The sequence below is a fragment of the Protomyctophum bolini genome (genome assembly GCF_963924005.1).
Source record: "Protomyctophum bolini genome assembly, chromosome: 7".
In the NCBI taxonomy this organism is placed as follows: Eukaryota; Metazoa; Chordata; class Actinopteri; order Myctophiformes; family Myctophidae; genus Protomyctophum; species Protomyctophum bolini.
In genome coordinates this window covers 3,445,304-3,465,584 of record NC_137868.1, presented here as the reverse complement: position 1 = coordinate 3,465,584, position 20,281 = coordinate 3,445,304, and the positions used below count along the sequence as shown (strand labels likewise).

Below are 20,281 nucleotides of genomic sequence, written 5' to 3'. Positions count from 1 at the left end.
GACTCTACACACAACATGACATAAGACTACAGCAAACCAGTGACTCTACACACAACATGACATAAGACTACAGCAAACCAGTGACTCTACACACAACATGACATAAGACTACAGCAAACCAGTGACTCTACACAACATGACATAAGACTACAGCAAACCAGTGACTCTACACACAACATGACATAAGACTACAGCAAACCAGTGACTCTACACACAACATGACATAAGACTACAGCAAACCAGTGACTCTACACAACATGACATAAGACTACAGCAAACCAGTGACTCTACACACAACATGACATAAGACTACAGCAAACCAGTGACTCTACACAACATGACATAAGACTACAGCAAACCAGTGACTCTACACACAACATGACATAAGACTACAGCAAACCAGTGACTCTAAACACAACATGACGTAAGACTACAGCAAACCAGTGACTATACACAACATGACGTAAGACTACAGCAAACCAGTGACTCTACACAACATGACGTAAGACTACAGAAAACCAGTGACTCTACACAACATGACGTAAGACTACAGCAAACCAGTGACTCTACACAACATGACATAAGACTACAGCAAACCAGTGACTCTACACACAACATGACATAAGACTACAGCAAACCAGTGACTCTACACACAACATGACGTAAGACTACAGCAAACCAGTGACTCTACACACAACATGACGTAAGACTACAGCAAACCAGTGACTCTAAACACAACATGACATAAGACTACAGCAAACCAGTGACTCTACACAACATGACATAAGACTACAGCAAACCAGTGACTCTACACACAACATGACATAAGACTACAGCAAACCAGTGACTCTAAACACAACATGACGTAAGACTACAGCAAACCAGTGACTATACACAACATGACGTAAGACTACAGCAAACCAGTGACTCTACACAACATGACGTAAGACTACAGAAAACCAGTGACTCTACACAACATGACGTAAGACTACAGCAAACCAGTGACTCTACACAACATGACATAAGACTACAGCAAACCAGTGACTCTACACACAACATGACATAAGACTACAGCAAACCAGTGACTCTACACACAACATGACGTAAGACTACAGCAAACCAGTGACTCTACACACAACATGACGTAAGACTACAGCAAACCAGTGACTCTACACACAACATGACATAAGACTACAGCAAACCAGTGACTCTACACACAACATGACGTAAGACTACAGCAAACCAGTGACTCTACACACAACATGACGTAAGACTACAGCAAACCAGTGACTCTACACACAACATGACGTAAGACTACAGCAAACCAGTGACTCTACACACAACATGACGTAAGACTACAGCAAACCAGTGACTCTAAACACAACATGACATAAGACTACAGCAAACCAGTGACTCTACACACAACATGACGTAAGACTACAGCAAACCAGTGACTCTAAACACAACATGACATAAGACTACAGCAAACCAGTGACTCTACACACAACATGACATAAGACTACAGAAAACCAGTGACTCTACACACAACATGACGTAAGACTACAGCAAACCAGTGACTCTACACACAACATGACATAAGACTACAGAAAACCAGTGACTCTACACACAACATGACGTAAGACTACAGAAAACCAGTGACTCTACACACAACATGACATAAGACTACAGCAAACCAGTGACTCTACACACAACATGACATAAGACTACAGCAAACCAGTGACTCTACACACAACATGACGTAAGACTACAGCAAACCAGTGACTCTACACACAACATGACATAAGACTACAGCAAACCAGTGACTCTACACACAACATGACGTAAGACTACAGCAAACCACTGACTCTACACACAACATGACGTAAGACTACAGCAAACCAGTGACTCTACACACAACATGACGTAAGACTACAGCAAACCAGTGACTCTACACAACATGACATAAGACTACAGCAAACCAGTGACTCTACACACAACATGACATACAGAAAACCAGTGACTCTACACACAACATGACATAAGACTACAGCAAACCAGTGACTCTACACAACATGACGTAAGACTACAGCAAACCAGTGACTCTACACACAACATGACGTAAGACTACAGCAAACCAGTGACTCTACACACAACATGACGTAAGACTACAGCAAACCAGTGACTCTACACACAACATGACGTAAGACTACAGCAAACCAGTGACTCTACACACAACATGACGTAAGACTACAGCAAACCAGTGACTCTACACACAACATGACGTAAGACTACAGCAAACCAGTGACTCTACACAACATGACATAAGACTACAGCAAACCAGTGACTCTACACACAACATGACGTAAGACTACAGCAAACCAGTGACTCTACACACAACATGACATAAGACTACAGCAAACCAGTGACTCTACACACAACATGACGTAAGACTACAGCAAACCAGTGACTCTACACACAACATGACATAAGACTACAGCAAACCAGTGACTCTACACACAACATGACATAAGACTACAGCAAACCAGTGACTCTACACAACATGACATAAGACTACAGCAAACCAGTGACTCTATACACAACATGACATAAGACTACAGCAAACCAGTGACTCTACACAACATGACGTAAGACTACAGCAAACCAGTGACTCTACACAACATGACATAAGACTACAGCAAACCAGTGACTCTACACACAACATGACATAAGACTACAGCAAACCAGTGACTCTACACACAACATGACGTAAGACTACAGCAAACCAGTGACTCTACACACAACATGACGTAAGACTACAGCAAACCAGTGACTCTAAACACAACATGACATAAGACTACAGCAAACCAGTGACTCTACACAACATGACATAAGACTACAGCAAACCAGTGACTCTACACACAACATGACATAAGACTACAGCAAACCAGTGACTCTAAACACAACATGACGTAAGACTACAGCAAACCAGTGACTATACACAACATGACGTAAGACTACAGCAAACCAGTGACTCTACACAACATGACGTAAGACTACAGAAAACCAGTGACTCTACACAACATGACGTAAGACTACAGCAAACCAGTGACTCTACACAACATGACATAAGACTACAGCAAACCAGTGACTCTACACACAACATGACATAAGACTACAGCAAACCAGTGACTCTACACACAACATGACGTAAGACTACAGCAAACCAGTGACTCTACACACAACATGACGTAAGACTACAGCAAACCAGTGACTCTACACACAACATGACATAAGACTACAGCAAACCAGTGACTCTACACACAACATGACGTAAGACTACAGCAAACCAGTGACTCTACACACAACATGACGTAAGACTACAGCAAACCAGTGACTCTACACACAACATGACGTAAGACTACAGCAAACCAGTGACTCTACACACAACATGACGTAAGACTACAGCAAACCAGTGACTCTAAACACAACATGACATAAGACTACAGCAAACCAGTGACTCTACACACAACATGACGTAAGACTACAGCAAACCAGTGACTCTAAACACAACATGACATAAGACTACAGCAAACCAGTGACTCTACACACAACATGACATAAGACTACAGAAAACCAGTGACTCTACACACAACATGACGTAAGACTACAGCAAACCAGTGACTCTACACACAACATGACATAAGACTACAGAAAACCAGTGACTCTACACACAACATGACGTAAGACTACAGAAAACCAGTGACTCTACACACAACATGACATAAGACTACAGCAAACCAGTGACTCTACACACAACATGACATAAGACTACAGCAAACCAGTGACTCTACACACAACATGACGTAAGACTACAGCAAACCAGTGACTCTACACACAACATGACATAAGACTACAGCAAACCAGTGACTCTACACACAACATGACGTAAGACTACAGCAAACCACTGACTCTACACACAACATGACGTAAGACTACAGCAAACCAGTGACTCTACACACAACATGACGTAAGACTACAGCAAACCAGTGACTCTACACAACATGACATAAGACTACAGCAAACCAGTGACTCTACACACAACATGACATACAGAAAACCAGTGACTCTACACACAACATGACATAAGACTACAGCAAACCAGTGACTCTACACAACATGACGTAAGACTACAGCAAACCAGTGACTCTACACACAACATGACGTAAGACTACAGCAAACCAGTGACTCTACACACAACATGACGTAAGACTACAGCAAACCAGTGACTCTACACACAACATGACGTAAGACTACAGCAAACCAGTGACTCTACACACAACATGACGTAAGACTACAGCAAACCAGTGACTCTACACACAACATGACGTAAGACTACAGCAAACCAGTGACTCTACACAACATGACATAAGACTACAGCAAACCAGTGACTCTACACACAACATGACGTAAGACTACAGCAAACCAGTGACTCTACACACAACATGACATAAGACTACAGCAAACCAGTGACTCTACACACAACATGACGTAAGACTACAGCAAACCAGTGACTCTACACACAACATGACATAAGACTACAGCAAACCAGTGACTCTACACACAACATGACATAAGACTACAGCAAACCAGTGACTCTACACAACATGACATAAGACTACAGCAAACCAGTGACTCTATACACAACATGACATAAGACTACAGCAAACCAGTGACTCTACACACAACATGACGTAAGACTACAGCAAACCAGTGACTCTACACACAACATGACGTAAGACTACAGCAAACCAGTGACTCTACACACAACATGACGTAAGACTACAGCAAACCAGTGACTCTACACAACATGACATAAGACTACAGCAAACCAGTGACTCTACACAACATGACATAAGACTACAGCAAACCAGTGACTCTACACAACATGACATAAGACTACAGCAAACCAGTGCAGTGACTCTACACACAACGTGACGTAAGACTACAGCAAACCAGTGACTCTATACACAACATGACATAAGACTACAGCAAACAAACCAGTGACTCTACACACAACATGACATAAGACTACAGCAAACCAGTGACTCTACACAACATGACATAAGAGATAAGACTACAGCAAACCAGTGACTCTACACAACATGACATAAGACTACAGAAAACCAGTGACTACACACAACATGACGTAAGTTATGTTGTCCACTCACAGTTAACAGTCTTTGTATTGAGTTTGTGCTCGAAATGTACTGTAATTCTGCAAACTGTTAATACATATTTCAATCAAACAATCAAAAGCATGTGACATGTACACACTATGGGGGTTTTCATGATTCTGAATCTATTCCAACAAAAAAACAGTCCTTGGGCTAAAAACGGCCATATAGCCATATTTATGACTCCATGCTCAACATTTCTAGCATAAAACTTCACATTCTGGCAAGTGGACTATAAGAAGCTGTTCATTAGACTGAATTAGGCGAATGAAGGCCAACCATGGCCGAAACGTTGTGTTTGTGAATGCCGGTGTTTTAAACTAAATGCTGTGGAGCACAGTGGCGTGTATATATATGCAGGAATACATTATTACCTTGGCCTGGGGAAATCTGCCTGCATGGGCACAATGCTGGAATGAATTACTTAATCAATTAAATTAATTAATTAATACTCATTTTGAATTAATTAATAATCATGTTTGCCTTCAATTTCCTAAAGATATTAAGTCAGGTGTGTTTAGAGATTGACAGGTGTAGGGTAACAATCACACCGTCGTCTTCAATGTTTGTGTTTACACAATGTTTGTGTTTACACAATGTTTGTGTTTACACAATGTTTGTGTTTGTGTTTACACAATGTTTGTGTTTGTGTTTACACGATGTTTGTGTTCACACAAACATTCAAAGCTGGCCATCCATTGTCAATGGCATTCAATGTTTGTGTTTACACAATGTTTGTTTACACAAACCCTCAAAGCTGGACATAGGAGCGCTCCTCAACAACCATAAAACAACAACATGTCCACTCTCCCAGACAGCCTACTGCTATTGAAGTAGTATAGTGTTGAGTATTGAAGACTGCAGAGTGTAACAACAGCTATAGTTTCTTTCAACTCACTTCCAAGTGACAAATCATCAAAACAGCACCCCATAGCAAAGCAGCAGACAACATGGGCACAATCAATGAAAATCCATCCAGCAAAAATTACAATTTAAATTCTGACCTTTGATGTCTTCGATCATGTAGTAATCCATAATCAAGGGTGGACGGTGTTGTGGAGTTGCCCAAGCTGTAGTCCTCAGGATACAACTATTGTACAGTAGCCTATAGGCTAGCTCCTCTAGGGAGCTGCTGACTTCCTTTCTTTCCAAACACTTTGCAAGTTTGACATTGTGAAGCTAACATCTAGATACTCTCAGAGAGGCTTCTCATTAATATGTAATCATAAACAAAGACGCAAGTTTCCAGGGTAAAGACAAACAAATCTGCCACATTCAACAAGCACATGATGAAAGGCCTCAGGCAGGCATTACCAATCAATCTATGCAGGTACAGATGAACAGGCACGACCAATCAATCTATCAATCTATGCAGGTACAGATGGACAAACTATAGGCAGTGCCAGTGGCTACGGATCCAAATAGGAAAATGAATAATAATAATAATAATAATAATACACCCACTGCCATAGTTTGCTAAATTGAATGCAGTGATTGGCATTGACATTATGTTATGCAATGACTCTACTGTCCATATAAAAGAAAATGAAAAGCATTTTTTGCTGGGCCGAGTTGGGGAATACCTGGGCCTAGGGGGCCCAAGTAGGACCAGGTGTGGATACATACACCCCTGGTGGAGCAGAGCTGTGTGCGTGATTCTCTCTTTTACATTGTCCAGGACCAGCGAGGGAGAGGGAGAGGTAGAGGGAGGGAGAGAGAGAGAGGGAGGGAGGGAGGGAGGGAGGGAGAGAGAGAGAGAGGGAGGGAGAGAGAGAGAGAGGGAGGGAGGGAGAGAGAGAGAGAGAGAGAGAGAGAGAGGGAGAGAGAGAGAGGGAGGGAGAGAGAGAGAGAGGGAGGGAGAGAGAGAGAGAGGGAGGGAGGGAGAGAGAGAGAGAGAGAGAGAGAGAGAGAGGGAGAGAGAGAGCATGTTCAACAGGAAGGTGGAATCCGGTTTCTTGCAAAGTGGGAGGATTCTGTGGAATGTAGGAGTGGTGTGTGTGTGTGTGTGTGTGTGTGTCTGTGTGTGTCTGTGTGTGTGTGTGTGTGTGTGTGTGTGTGTGTGTGTGTGTGTGTGTGTGTGTGTGTGTGTGCGTGCGTGTGCGTGTGCGCGTGCGCGTGTGTGTGTGTGTGTGTAATGTTTCACCACAGAGTAACTTTGTTAACACCGGTCTCTTCCTGCTTCTGTCCTGTTGGAAAAAAGGCATCGTTATGGCGGAAAAGGTAACATTATAACCTTATGTTTTCATCCTGATATTCACCTAAATGTATCACTATTACAATGTAGTCATTTATCACCTAAATGTATCACTATTACAATGTAGTCATTTATCACCTAAATGTATCACTATTACAATGTAGTCATTTATCAGAACCTCTTAATCCAGTGTGATTTACAGGAAGCAATTGGTAAACACAGACAGTGTAGCGTCTCAGTAAACTAGGATCATAGAATGCAGAGACAGTAAACTATAGGATCATAGAATGCAGAGAGACAGTAAACTATAGGATCATAGAATGCAGAGAGACAGTAAACTATAGGATCATAGAATGCAGAGAGACAGTAAACTATAGGATCATAGAATGCAGAGAGACAGTGTAGCGTCTCAGTAAACTTTAGGATCATAGAATGCAGAGAGACAGTAAACTATAGGATCATAGAATGCAGAGACAGTAAACTATAGGATCATAGAATGCAGAGAGACAGTAAACTATAGGATCATAGAATGCAGAGAGACAGTAAACTATAGGATCATAGAATGCAGAGACAGTAAACTATAGGATCATAGAATGCAGAGAGACAGTAAACTATAGGATCATAGAATGCAGAGAGACAGTAAACTATAGGATCATAGAATGCAGAGAGACAGTGTAGTGTCTCAGTAAACTATAGGATCATAGAATGCAGAGAGACAGTGTAGTGTCTCAGTAAACTATAGGATCATAGAATGCAGAGAGACAGTGTAGTGTCTCAGTAAACTATAGGATCATAGAATGCAGAGAGACAGTGTAGTGTCTCAGTAAACTATAGGATCATAGAATGCAGAGAGACAGTGTAGCGTCTCAGTAAACCATAGGATCATAGAATCTAAATAACATTTTAACTACAGTAACAGTAGTGATAGAATCCATAATGTTTACATGTAGTGATGCGTGGTGCATTCATCGTTTCAGTCAACACTGAGCAAATAGAATCCATCTTTCCAAAACATGAATGAACAACATAGTCTGAGGTTCGGCGGCCGCGTGATAAACCCTCAGGAATCGTGAAGGTTGTATTCGACACTAAACTCCTAACTTCATATATCCTAACCTAATATATGAATGAAATAAATAAATAGTATGCAATCAAAAAACTACAATGATCATCACATCAGGGGTCCCCGAAATGTATGAATTTTGGACATAAAGGCTTTATTAGAAATCATTGACTGAACAGCGGTCACGCACGCACACACACACACACACACACACACACACACACACACACACACACGCACGCACGCACGCACACACCTGAGCGAGGTCACAGACAAAAATGGTCCATCCATGGGACCAATTTGTACCCTCAGCGTGCACCCTCATGGTGTGTCCAGTATGTGTGACACACTGCGTCCACGCCTAGAAAGTCAACATAGATTACACGGAGTCACGACTTCACACCTAGAAAGTCAACAGTTAGAGAGTGACTCTATCCCAATCATCACAGTGTATTCAGGGTGACCAGACCAATCACAGCGTATTCAGGGTGACCAGACCAATCACAGCGTATTCAGGGTGACCAGACCAATCACAGCGTATTCAGGGTGACCTGACCAATCACAGTGTATTCAGGGTGACCAGACCAATCACAGTGTATTCAGGGTGACCTGACCAATCACAGTGTATTCAGGGTGACCAGACCAATCACAGTGTATTCAGGGTGACCAGACCAATCACAGCGTATTCAGGGTGACCAGACCAATCACAGCGTATTCAGGGTGACCAGACCAATCACAGCGTATTCAGGGTGACCTGACCAATCACAGCGTATTCAGGGTGACCAGACCAATCATCACAGTGTATTCAGGGTGACCAGACCAATCATCACAGCGTATTCAGGGTGACCTGACCAATCACAGCGTATTCAGGGTGACCAGACCAATCATCACAGCGTATTCAGGGTGACCTGACCAATCATCACAGTGTATTCAGGGTGACCAGACCAATCATCACAGCATCAATTACCACTCACTATACCTTTTACGGGTTAAATTGCTTGTTGTCATATTGGACCATATAGGCCTATCTGTCTGTCATTCTGTAATTAAACCCCTCCGGCGCCTCACATTATATGCTTTAATATGCACATTGTGGTGGTCATGGGTGGTATAATTATGGCCGATTTGGTACTGTAGCCTTTTGGGGAATATTTATCAGGTTATTTTAATAGGCTTGTGTTCCAGTGTCATTATTTTAGCGACTTCATTATTAACCTCGCCTCGTGACACGCTCAATATATGTGTTACCTGGGCCCTCATCAAACCCTGTACACTCAAGACACTGCCCCTCGCTGCCACACCCTTAGATCTCCATATATGGAGCTGACCTGTTCCATAATATGACCTGTTCCATTATGTTGATCTGACCTCATCAAACCCTGTACACTCAAGACACTGCCCCCTGCTGCCACCCTTAAGATCTCCATATATGGAGCTGACCTGTTCCATAATATGACCTGTTCCATTATGTTGATCTGACCTCATCAAACCCTGTACAGTCAAGACACGCTCCATATATGGCCAGTACAGAATTCATTCCATATGTTGATCTGACCTCATCGAACCCTGTACACTCAAGACACGCTCCATATATGGCCAGTACAGAATTCATTCCATATGTTGATCTGACCTCATCGAACCCTGTACACTCAAGACACGCTCCATATATGGCCAGTACAAAATTCATTCCATATGTTGATCTGACCTCATCGAACCCTGTACACTCTAGACACGCTCCATATATGGCCAGTACAGAATTCATTCCATATGTTGATCTGACCCCCGCCATGCCGAAGCGCCAGCGCTCGCCCAGCAGTCTGCCGTCACCCAGGCGGATGAGTTTCTCGCCCTCAGGGCGTCTTACTGGTTATTATTTGTATTATTATGATTATTATGCTAATTATGATTATTATTATTGTGTTCACAGTATTCAGAACTGGAGTTGGCTCTCAACACCCTGGTCACGGAGTTCCACGGAGCGTCGGAGAACAACACAGCGACTCTGACCTCGGATCAGTTTGAAAACATGGTGTCCAAACAGCTTCCTACCATGGCCAAGGTATAAGATCAATGATAACGCTGACCTCAGAACAGTTTGAAAAGCTTCCTACCATGGCCTAGGTATACAGATCAGTGATAACACTGACCTCAGAACAGTTTAAAAAGCGTCCTACCGTGGCCAAGGTATTAATACATTTAGAACGCTGACCTCAGAACAGTTTGAAAACATGGTGTCCAAACAGCTTCCTATACCATGGCCAAGGTACAGATCAGTGATCACGCTGACCTCAGAACAGTTTAAAAAGCTTCCTAAGTTCCTATCATGGCCACGGTATTAATACATTTAGGATGAACAGATGGATGGATGGATGGATGGATGAATGAATGAATGAATGAATGAATGAATGAATGAACAGATGAATGACTGACTGTCTGTTTCTGCTCTCTCTCTGTCTCTCTGTGTCGCCCCCTGCAGGCGGACGGGGGCGTGGGCCCGCTCCTGCATCAGATGGGCCTGGAGGCGGGCCAGAGCGTCTCCTTCCAGGACTTCTGGACGTTGGTGCAGGGCGTGGCCACGCAGCTGTACGGCCTGAAGAGCAACGAGAAGACCGCCAAGTGTAGCTGCCTGCTGCAGTGACCCCCCCCCCCCCCCCATGTGACCTCGAACTCACCCACCGAGACCTGGAGCACATCTGTGTCAACCTCAGCGGGGTTTTTTGTTAAACCACTATTTTAAATGTTCGCTGTTCTACAAGCTCGTATTATAGCGCGGCACCGAGTGCCGCGCTATTAATACGAGCTTGTAGATCTGCTGTTTCTTTGAAACAATATTTGTGAAACTGTGGTGCAAATCTTTGATATATAATTATATATTATTTCACACTGAACGTTTTTTGAAATCAAATCTTTGCTTCTGGGGGGGGGGGGGGGTCCCTGTTACAAAGCCTTTTCAGATGTGGGTCCACGGCCAAATACATCATAAATACATCATTAATACATCATAAATACTTCATAAATACTTCATAAATACATCATAAATACATCATAATTCTGGGGGTCCTTGACATGAAAATGTTTCAGCACCGATAATAGAAACAATTCACAAAACTTTGTCAAATCTGGTTTAATTGGTTAAAGGGGTATTTCAATTTCAAACAATATGGTTGGGGTCATTTTACACCCCAGGCCTGCAGGGGTGGGAAACTGGCGGCCCCGGGGGGCCACATGCGGCCCCCACCTTCCCTTAATGCGGCCCGCATGTTGATATCAGAATACTGATATACAGTAGTATTGATTTCAGCAGCTGTTTACAATTCCAAACCCGCTTCAATTACTTCATGACTAGTATTAAATGACTAGTACTTGATGACTAGTATTAACATGTTATTGTCTTTTTGTGTCAAATGTAGTTATGTTAACAGTTCATAAAGTTAACTATAACTATAACTAAATGCATTTTAAATTCAATAAAAAAAAGTTACTTTTCAGGATTCCAATTAAAATAATAGCAAAAAAATATTCAGGTTTTCAATTCAAATCTAGCAAAGAATAGCTGATCTACAAGCTGAAAACGCGTCACATTGCGACGCGTTTTGAGTTGTAGGTCGGCTATTTTTTGCTACGACAGTAATATGCAATGTGGCCCCTCTGGAGTGAGTGTGGAAATATATTGGCCCTTGCCTTCGTCAAAGTTGCCCATCCCGGGGCGCAGGCAGTTTTTAAGTTGCTCGATTCTTCAGTATTTAGATATTTGATATTAATTTCATCACACACGCCCCCTTCCCTATACTGAACTATACACTGTAACTTTAACCATGAAAGATTCATGGAATCCCGTCCTTGGTTGGTGACTAGATATTGCTAATGCATGAATAGACCATGTTTTCATTTGTCTCTTAAAATTAATATCAAATATCTAAATATTGAATCGAGCAACCTAGTATAAACTGTCTGAGGTGCTATTATAAAAGTAATAGTAATCTAAAACCGAAGCCAAAATACTTAACCTGACCCAAAACCCTTCTTTTTTATATATAATTTTATTGCAATTAGTTCCTCATATTTTTTATTTTATATGTTGTATTTTACATTTCATGTTGCAGTACAAATATTACTTTTTCTATTATTTCCAAAGACCTTCCTTGGTGAAGTTTTGAGGAAACGTTACCATCCACCACCACACTGAAAATTGGTGTGCAGACTTTTTTTTTAATTATTCTTACTAGTATTTGATGTTGACCATGTGTTGTTCTTGCTTACTGTAAATGGCTCTGGATTAAGAGCGTCTTGCTAAATGCCTAAATTGTAAATCGGTGGCTGGATTGACCGAGGAGGAGGAGGAGAATAACGTAACAATATGAATAATAACATTGAGTACTGAGGGGGTTCCAGGCCGGTCCACACAATAACAGCATGAAAATCAATGTAACCGCTTTGACCCCTATATAGTATAGTATAGGCTACAGCCTACAACAGTGTATGGGTTCCCCAATTCATTTTCCTCAAGGGCCATATTTTGACTTGCGTACCAGGCTCATGGGGGGCCGAGTCTGCACGTGCGAGGTCAAGGTCTTGCCCTGAAAATTCATTTTCAGGGCAAGACCCCATTTGAAAAGGACGCCCAGTAGTTTCACATGCATCAGGCTACTATACTGACCCCCATTTAATGCCATTTATATCTGGGACCCTTCCAAAAGAAAAAGAAAAAAACCCTAAAAAAGAAAACTCCCCGCAAATGGCCCGTGGGCCACCTATTGGGGAACCCTGGTGTATTACCTATTTGGAAATAGATCTATATAAACTGCCTCCCCCTGGCCAGCCGGGGCGCCTGATGGAGAGGAAAGGAACTGGTCGGAATAACGTGTCCCTTCCACGCGCTACGTCCGGCCGGGGAAATTCCCCTCTGTCAGGTGAAAAGAAGCAGCTTGGACTCCTCATGCATAGAAGGAGGCATGAGGTCAGTCCGCTGCCCCCCCAGGTTGGCAGAAGAAGTGTAGCGCCCAGGATTACATTACATAATTGGCACTGGGTGAAAAGAAAACTGGGTTACAAAATCGTGGGATAAAAAATTAAAAAGAAAAGGAAATATATCTATAGCTAATACATCTGTAAGCTCACACACAAGGCATCGTGGCTACATTGTAAGCTTGTAGATTTTCAGAAAATGTTGAAGATATTTTCAGACGGTCTTTCTTTCTGTGGCCATTTCCATTTTCATGTTGGGGCCTGCATGGAAACATGTCCTAGACTGTTCTCCACTGCAGGGGGCGCCATAATGTCTGTGTATGCATGTTAGGCAGACTGTTGGCACGCACTGTAGGCCTACAGCTCCCGGTAAGGTATCAGGGCCAAGGATATTCACTTTAAAAAAAGAATCAGGTTATGATTGATTGATTGATTGATTGATTATCGATCGATCGGTTTATTGAATACTTTATTAGCAGTTTGCAGAAAAAGAGCTGTAGTGTATTGGCGCCCAGACATATAGGCATTATACAGTAGGCATATTTATAGATAAATACAGTTGGGGACACACTCTGGGGTAGATATGTGAAGAGACCCAGTAATCTGACTGCCTCCAACTAAAACAGCTGGAGGAACTCAAAGTGGGCATGCAGAGGGATCATTTCACAAACCAAGCCACCCTTCGCCCTCAGAGTAGAACAGAAGTTAGTAGCCTATACTACGTCGGGATGTTTCTGTTCTCATCAAGTCATAAATACATGGAGAAACACCTGTACTTACATCCACAACACAAGGTCATGAATTTCACAGTGAGTTATAAGGAGTTGTGGGTTAGATGTAGTCTTATAGGTCATGATAATAGTAAACCATGATCAGGGTTTTGGCACAGGACAGAAAGCCAATACTAAAGGAGAGCTAAGGAATGCAACTTTGTCCAGGCCTGGGTCAGACAGGTCAGGCTAGGACAAAGACCTGGTCGATCAGTAACATCTGGGTGATATTAGGGTTTGACACACACACACACGAACATGCACGGGATTGGTACATGTGTGAAGAGACTTCTCAGAGAATATTGGGTCCTGTTTGGTCATGATTGTGGCATTAAGCTCATTGGTGTTCTTCAAATAAACCCAAAATGAGAAAGAAAGGGACACTGCCTGGACCCTCTCTTTTTTATACAACCTGCCTGGTATATTCTCCGCCATTATGAACATTAATATACTACAGAGTCCCAGGGAAGAAGAGTTCAATACAAGATGTGCTAAGAGGATTTAAACCCATGAAAGCCTATATATATATATATATATATATATGTGGCTTGTTTCCATTGGGGTCCTTATGTAGGCTACTCAATTCATCAGTGGTCAGTGTTAGCCTCTAGGATAGTAACCGCAGTTACGGATGGATTTGAAAAAAATGAAAACATGCGGGCAAAAAATATCTATATAGGCTTATTAAACCTTTCAAAACACACAAAATATCGGCGTACAGTATAGAATCCCACATGCTTCATATACAGTAATAGAATCCCACATGCTTCATATACAGTAATAGAATCCCACATGCTTCATATACAGTAATAGAATCCCACATGCTTCATATACAGTAATAGAATCCCACATGCTTCGTACAGTAATAGAATCCCACATGCTTCGTACAGTAATAGAATCACACATGCTTCATACAGTATAGAAGACATTTTTAGAATCTGATCTCAGGTCAGAATGGAAAACTGTCAGGATGTAGAAGAACATTTTTATAATCTGATCTCAGGTCAGAATGAAAACTGTCAGGATGTAGAAGACATTTTTAGAATCTGATCTCAGGTCAGAATGGAAAACTGTCAGGATGTAGAAGACATGTTTAGAATCTGATCTCAGGTCAGAATGGAAAACTGTCAGGATGTAGAAGACATGTTTAGAATCTGATCTCAGGTCAGAATGGAAAACTGTCAGGATGTAGAAGACATGTTTAGAATCTGATCTCAGGTCAGAATAGAAAACTGTCAGGATGTAGAAGACATTTTTATAATCAGATCTCAGGTCAGAATGGAAAATTGTCAGGATGTAGAAGACATTTTTAGAATCTGATCTCAGGTCAGATTGAAAACTGTCAGGATGTAGAAGACATTTTTATAATCTGATCTCAGGTCAGAATGAAAAACTCTCAGGATGTAGAAGACATGTTTAGAATCTGATCTCAGGTCAGAATGGGTTAATGTAGTTTTCGTCAGTGAACAGTAGTAAATGCCATTCAAAGAGCACAAAGCCGGCGGCAGGCGGAACCGACGGCTTTGCCGACGCAAATGGCGGCAGCCGCCGACCACCCCAGGCACCTCGCCGCCAGGGAAACGTTGGAGAACGCGGCGGAGCAGAGGCGACGGAACGCCAACGGGAGCAGAGGCGCGGCGGAGCAAAGGCGACGGAACGCCAACGGGAGCAGCAGCGCCTTCACGGCGGTGCCGGCCGCCGCCGTCGTTGGCGCCGACGGTCCCGACAGGAGCAGCGCGGCGGTCCGCACGAGCACGTAGTAGTAGGGACACAGGTACGCCAACAGCGCCTCCCTGACCAAGACGGTGACGACGTCGGCCAGCGGATCGCAGGACGTGCAGAAGTAGAAGAGGTTCTGACCTCCCCCCCTCCCTCCTCCTCCTCCGGCCGGCGGGCCGGTCTTGACGCCACCGCCGCCGCCGCGGTCGTCGGGCGGCGAGGAGGAGGGTCCCCTCTGGCCGTAGCGGTCGTAGAGGAGCCTCCTGTCGCCGTCCGACAGGACGTCGCGGGCCGCGCACAGCTCCTTGAAGCGCCGCGCGGCCTCCCGGGGGTTCTCGGGGTTCTTGTCCGGGTGGCACCTCAACGCCAGCTTCCTGTAGGCCCTGCCGATGTCGTCCCGCGTGGCGGTCCTCGTGACGCCCAGGACGTGGTAATAGTCGCCCATGGGGGGGGGGGGGGGGGGGGATGTTGTTGCCCCCGCGCCCCGACTACGGATAAGCGGTTGAGGATGGATGGACTTCTGTCTTGCGTGAGGGTCTTTGGGAGCGCTGTGGTGGTCTAATGAAGACCCTGTCTGTGCTGTAGTGGTCTAATGAAGACCCTGTCTGTGCTGTAGTGGTCTAATGAAGACCCTGTCTGTGCTGTAGTGGTCTAATGAAGACCCCTGACCTTGCTGCGTGAGGGTCTGTAGCTGTGGTGGTCTAATGAAGACCCGTGACCTTGCTGCGTGAGGGTCTGTAGGAGCGCTGTGGTGGTCTAATGAAGACCCCTGACCTTGCTGCGTGAGGGTCTGTAGCTGTGGTGGTCTAATGAAGACCCCTGACCTTGCTGCGTGCAGGACTAGCAGGAACTGGTGGGTGGACTGCAGGGGGGTCTGTCTTTATTATATTATTATCCAGTTATTTTGCATGTGTCCCTTTTATGCCCATATATGGAGTTCTTTGTCAGAATCTGCCCGAATCTGGAGTCTATATGCAGATGAATCTGGAGTCTATATGCAGATGAATCTGGAGTCTATATGCAGATGAATCTGGAGTCTATATGCAGATGAATCTGGAGTCTATATGCAGATGAATCTGGAGTCTATATGCAGATGAATCTGGAGTCTATATGCAGATGAATCTGGAGTCTATATGCAGATGAATCTGGAGTCTATATGCAGATGAATCTGGAGTCTATATGCAGATGTCACAACATATTCCTGATGTCAGAACATGGCCAGCTCCATATATGGAGATCTAGGGGTTCTGAGCCCGGGGCCCTGTCAGGGGCCCTGTCAGGGGCCCCTGTCCAGAGCCAGGGCCCCTGTCCAGAGACCAGGGGCCCTGTCCTGTCCAGAGCCCGGGCCCTGTCCAGAGACCAGGGGCCCTGTCCAGAGCCCGGGCCCTGTCCAGAGCCAGGGCCCCTGTCCAGAGACCAGGGGCCCTGTCCAGAGACCAGGGGCCCTGTCCTGTCCAGAGCCAGGGCCCCTGTCCAGAGCCCGGGCCCTGTCCAGAGACCAGGGGCCCTGTCCAGAGACCAGGGGCCCTGTCCTGTCCAGAGCCCGGGCCCTGTCCAGAGCCAGGGCCCTGTCCAGAGACCAGGGGCCCTGTCCAGAGACCAGGGGCCCTGTCCTGTCCAGAGCCCGGGCCCTGTCCAGAGACCAGGGGCCCTGTCCTGTCCAGAGCCCGGGCCCTGTCCAGAGCCAGGGCCCTGTCCAGAGACCAGGGGCCCTGTCCAGAGACCAGGGGCCCTGTCCTGTCCAGAGCCCGGGCCCTGTCCAGAGCCAGGGCCCTGTCCAGAGACCAGGGGCCCTGTCCAGAGCCAGGGGCCCTGTCCAGAGACCAGGGGCCCTGTCCAGAGACCAGGGGCCCTGTCCTGTCCAGAGCCCGGGCCCTGTCCAGAGCCAGGGCCCCTGTCCAGAGCCAGGGCCCCTGTAGCTATGTATATAACTACTGGAAATATAGGCTATATATTTTATATAAAGGCCTACGATATTTTTGGGGCTTTTGTGCCTTTTATTGGTAGGACACAGTGGAGAGAGAGAGCAAACAGGGAGAGAGAGACACTGAGAATGACACGCAGCAAAGGTCGTCGGGATTGGGATTCGAACCCGCGACACGCTGTCAGGCATGCGCCTATTCGGTATGCGCCTGGACCGCTAGCCCCCCCCCCCCCCCCCCCCCCCAACACCCCCCTATAGAAATATTTTGAAATTAGAAAAACATTATAAATAAAAACCTTGGTTTGGAATTGATCAAGGGTCCTTGAAAAAAAATATTTTTGGCTATATGCATTGTTTTGTGCTATTGATTTAGTTAATTAAAAAAGTTAATAAGTGTGGAAAAGTTTCCGATGGAGATCAGACCTGGAATTGGTACCTACGTACAGTAAATGTATATATATATATATATAACGTTGTTGCAAATATCCTGTCACGCCCTTTGATGAACTTGAAGAACGAATGAAGCAGTTGTTCTGTGTATGTACTGACGGCTTTATTGTAGCAAGCATCGCTTCCAAAGCCCACGTCAAAACTGACATAAAACACAAATAAATCATGATCAGAATGAGCAACATGAAACAAAGCACATAATGTAATATAAAGAAATTACTCATGTACAAAACAAGTATTTACCTCACTGACTGCACGTAATTCAAAGAGCATGAAGTTGTGAGAGGAACCCATGAACAGATCATCATAACCAGGACTTTAACTTTGTACGCTTCATGTTCAATGTGACAAACTCCGTCTGCTCAGCATGGACGGAAGATGCAATAACTGTGCGATCCTGAGCTTATTCCAAAGTATATGGTCATGTTACCGGAAATGACACAATCAAACTTCCGGAACACACATTTTACCCAAATCATCAAATAAGTAAAATATCAAACAAAATAATGACAAAAAACATCATTATGGCAGTCATACTCCCACCTTGACTTGGGACTACCAATCAACTTTCAACTTAACTTTCACATTTGAAAAATCATCAATACCTCCTCATTGAAAATAAACTTTAAATCATGGATCCAATAACCTTGACCGTGACCCACTTCAACCTTTAGTTCAACGGGTTGTTTTACAAACAAATCTTATGAAACAAATGAAACCTTTGTAACATGAACAAAATAAAACCATGTAACAGACTCTTCAATTATGTACAATAAATAATGCATAGCAAAATATGCCAAATTGTGGCTCCCAACATTTGAACTTTCCCTTTAACCTTCTTTCAAACTGGCGTAACCATTTCCCTTCTTTGCAAGCTGCATAAATGTTTGAAGCATTCATAAGTGTGAAACGAGAGTCAATGTTGACCATCAATTTACAGTTAATAGCTCATGGATGAATTGGACTAGACTTTCCAAATTAATCAAAATGCAAAGTGTTCAAACGCAATTTAACAAATTATCATGGTGTATTTAATTACTAGTCATAAAATCTTTGTACATTTGCCCAGTTTAAACTTCCTACTTTGTCTCTTAATCCATATGCAATAATTGTAGAGCACCATATAACTTGAAAGTAAATGTAAAGTACCATCACTATTTGAACAAAATGTGATCTGAATCTGCTTTAATTAAATCGACATTGCATCTCTCCTTCTGTTTTCTTTGGATCATTATTCAATAATTCATTCATATGGAAATAAACCATGAACACTTGGACAAAACATCTTTCAAACTAAACTCAGTCAAGTTTGCAATAAGCAATACATATGACCTTAAATGTGACAAACAAAATGAGCAGTGGTTTACATGTCTTAGTCAGGAGGTCTACTGTTTTTGCCTCCCACCAAAGCACCGTGTAAGAGTAAGCTCTTTTTCCTATGCTTCTTGTAGTTCATCCTTTCCTTCCTTTTTGATAGTTTGCCTTTTCCATTCCAGTTCTTTACTCTCTTTCCTTGACCCTTCATTTTTGGTTTCCTTGTTGATGTAGGTTTGACATTTTTACCTGGCATAGGCATAGCTGATGGTTTCTTGGGGACCTTCTTCAGGTCTTTAGCTGTTACTTTCTTAGCAGCAGGCTTCTTAGCTGCCACATTCTTGGGCTTCTTTGCCATCACCTTTTTGGCTCTCTTAGCCAATGCATGTTTCTTTGCGTTAATTGCTTTCTGTGCAAAATGCTTCTTCACCACTTCCATCTCCTTGCTCACTTCAAAGGAGTCAGCAGCACCAGTGCCCTTAAGCTGAACCAGTGTGCCTTTAGCGATGGGTTCAGGCTGCTCAACAAGCTGCAGAGTTGGTTTAGGCAACAGAGTGTGTGTGGCATGTAGCCTTTTAAAGCTCCTCCAAACACTCAAGTCCTCTCAAGATTTCCACCTTAGACTGTTGCCTTGTGGCATTTATAGGT

At 43.8% G+C, this 20,281-nt stretch overlaps 1 protein-coding gene across 1 annotated transcript; it reads left to right on the top strand.

The window, feature by feature from the left end:
• Nucleotides 1-7,320: 7,320 nt before the first annotated feature.
• Nucleotides 7,321-11,228, top strand: LOC308318835 (protein S100-A13-like). Its single transcript, XM_080768507.1, has 3 exons — nt 7,321-7,454; nt 10,419-10,550; nt 10,968-11,228. Exons 1-3 carry the CDS (start codon nt 7,443-7,445, stop codon nt 11,127-11,129), a joined length of 306 nt encoding a protein of 101 aa, XP_080624633.1. The 5' UTR covers nt 7,321-7,442; the 3' UTR covers nt 11,130-11,228.
• Nucleotides 11,229-20,281: the final 9,053 nt, after the last annotated feature.

Excerpts from the sequence above, each read along its gene's own strand:
- LOC308318835 (XM_080768507.1), top strand. Across the intron at positions 10,551-10,967 it reads AGCTTCCTACCATGGCCAAG|GCGGACGGGGGCGTGGGCCC; the intron begins GTATAAGATCAA and ends CGCCCCCTGCAG.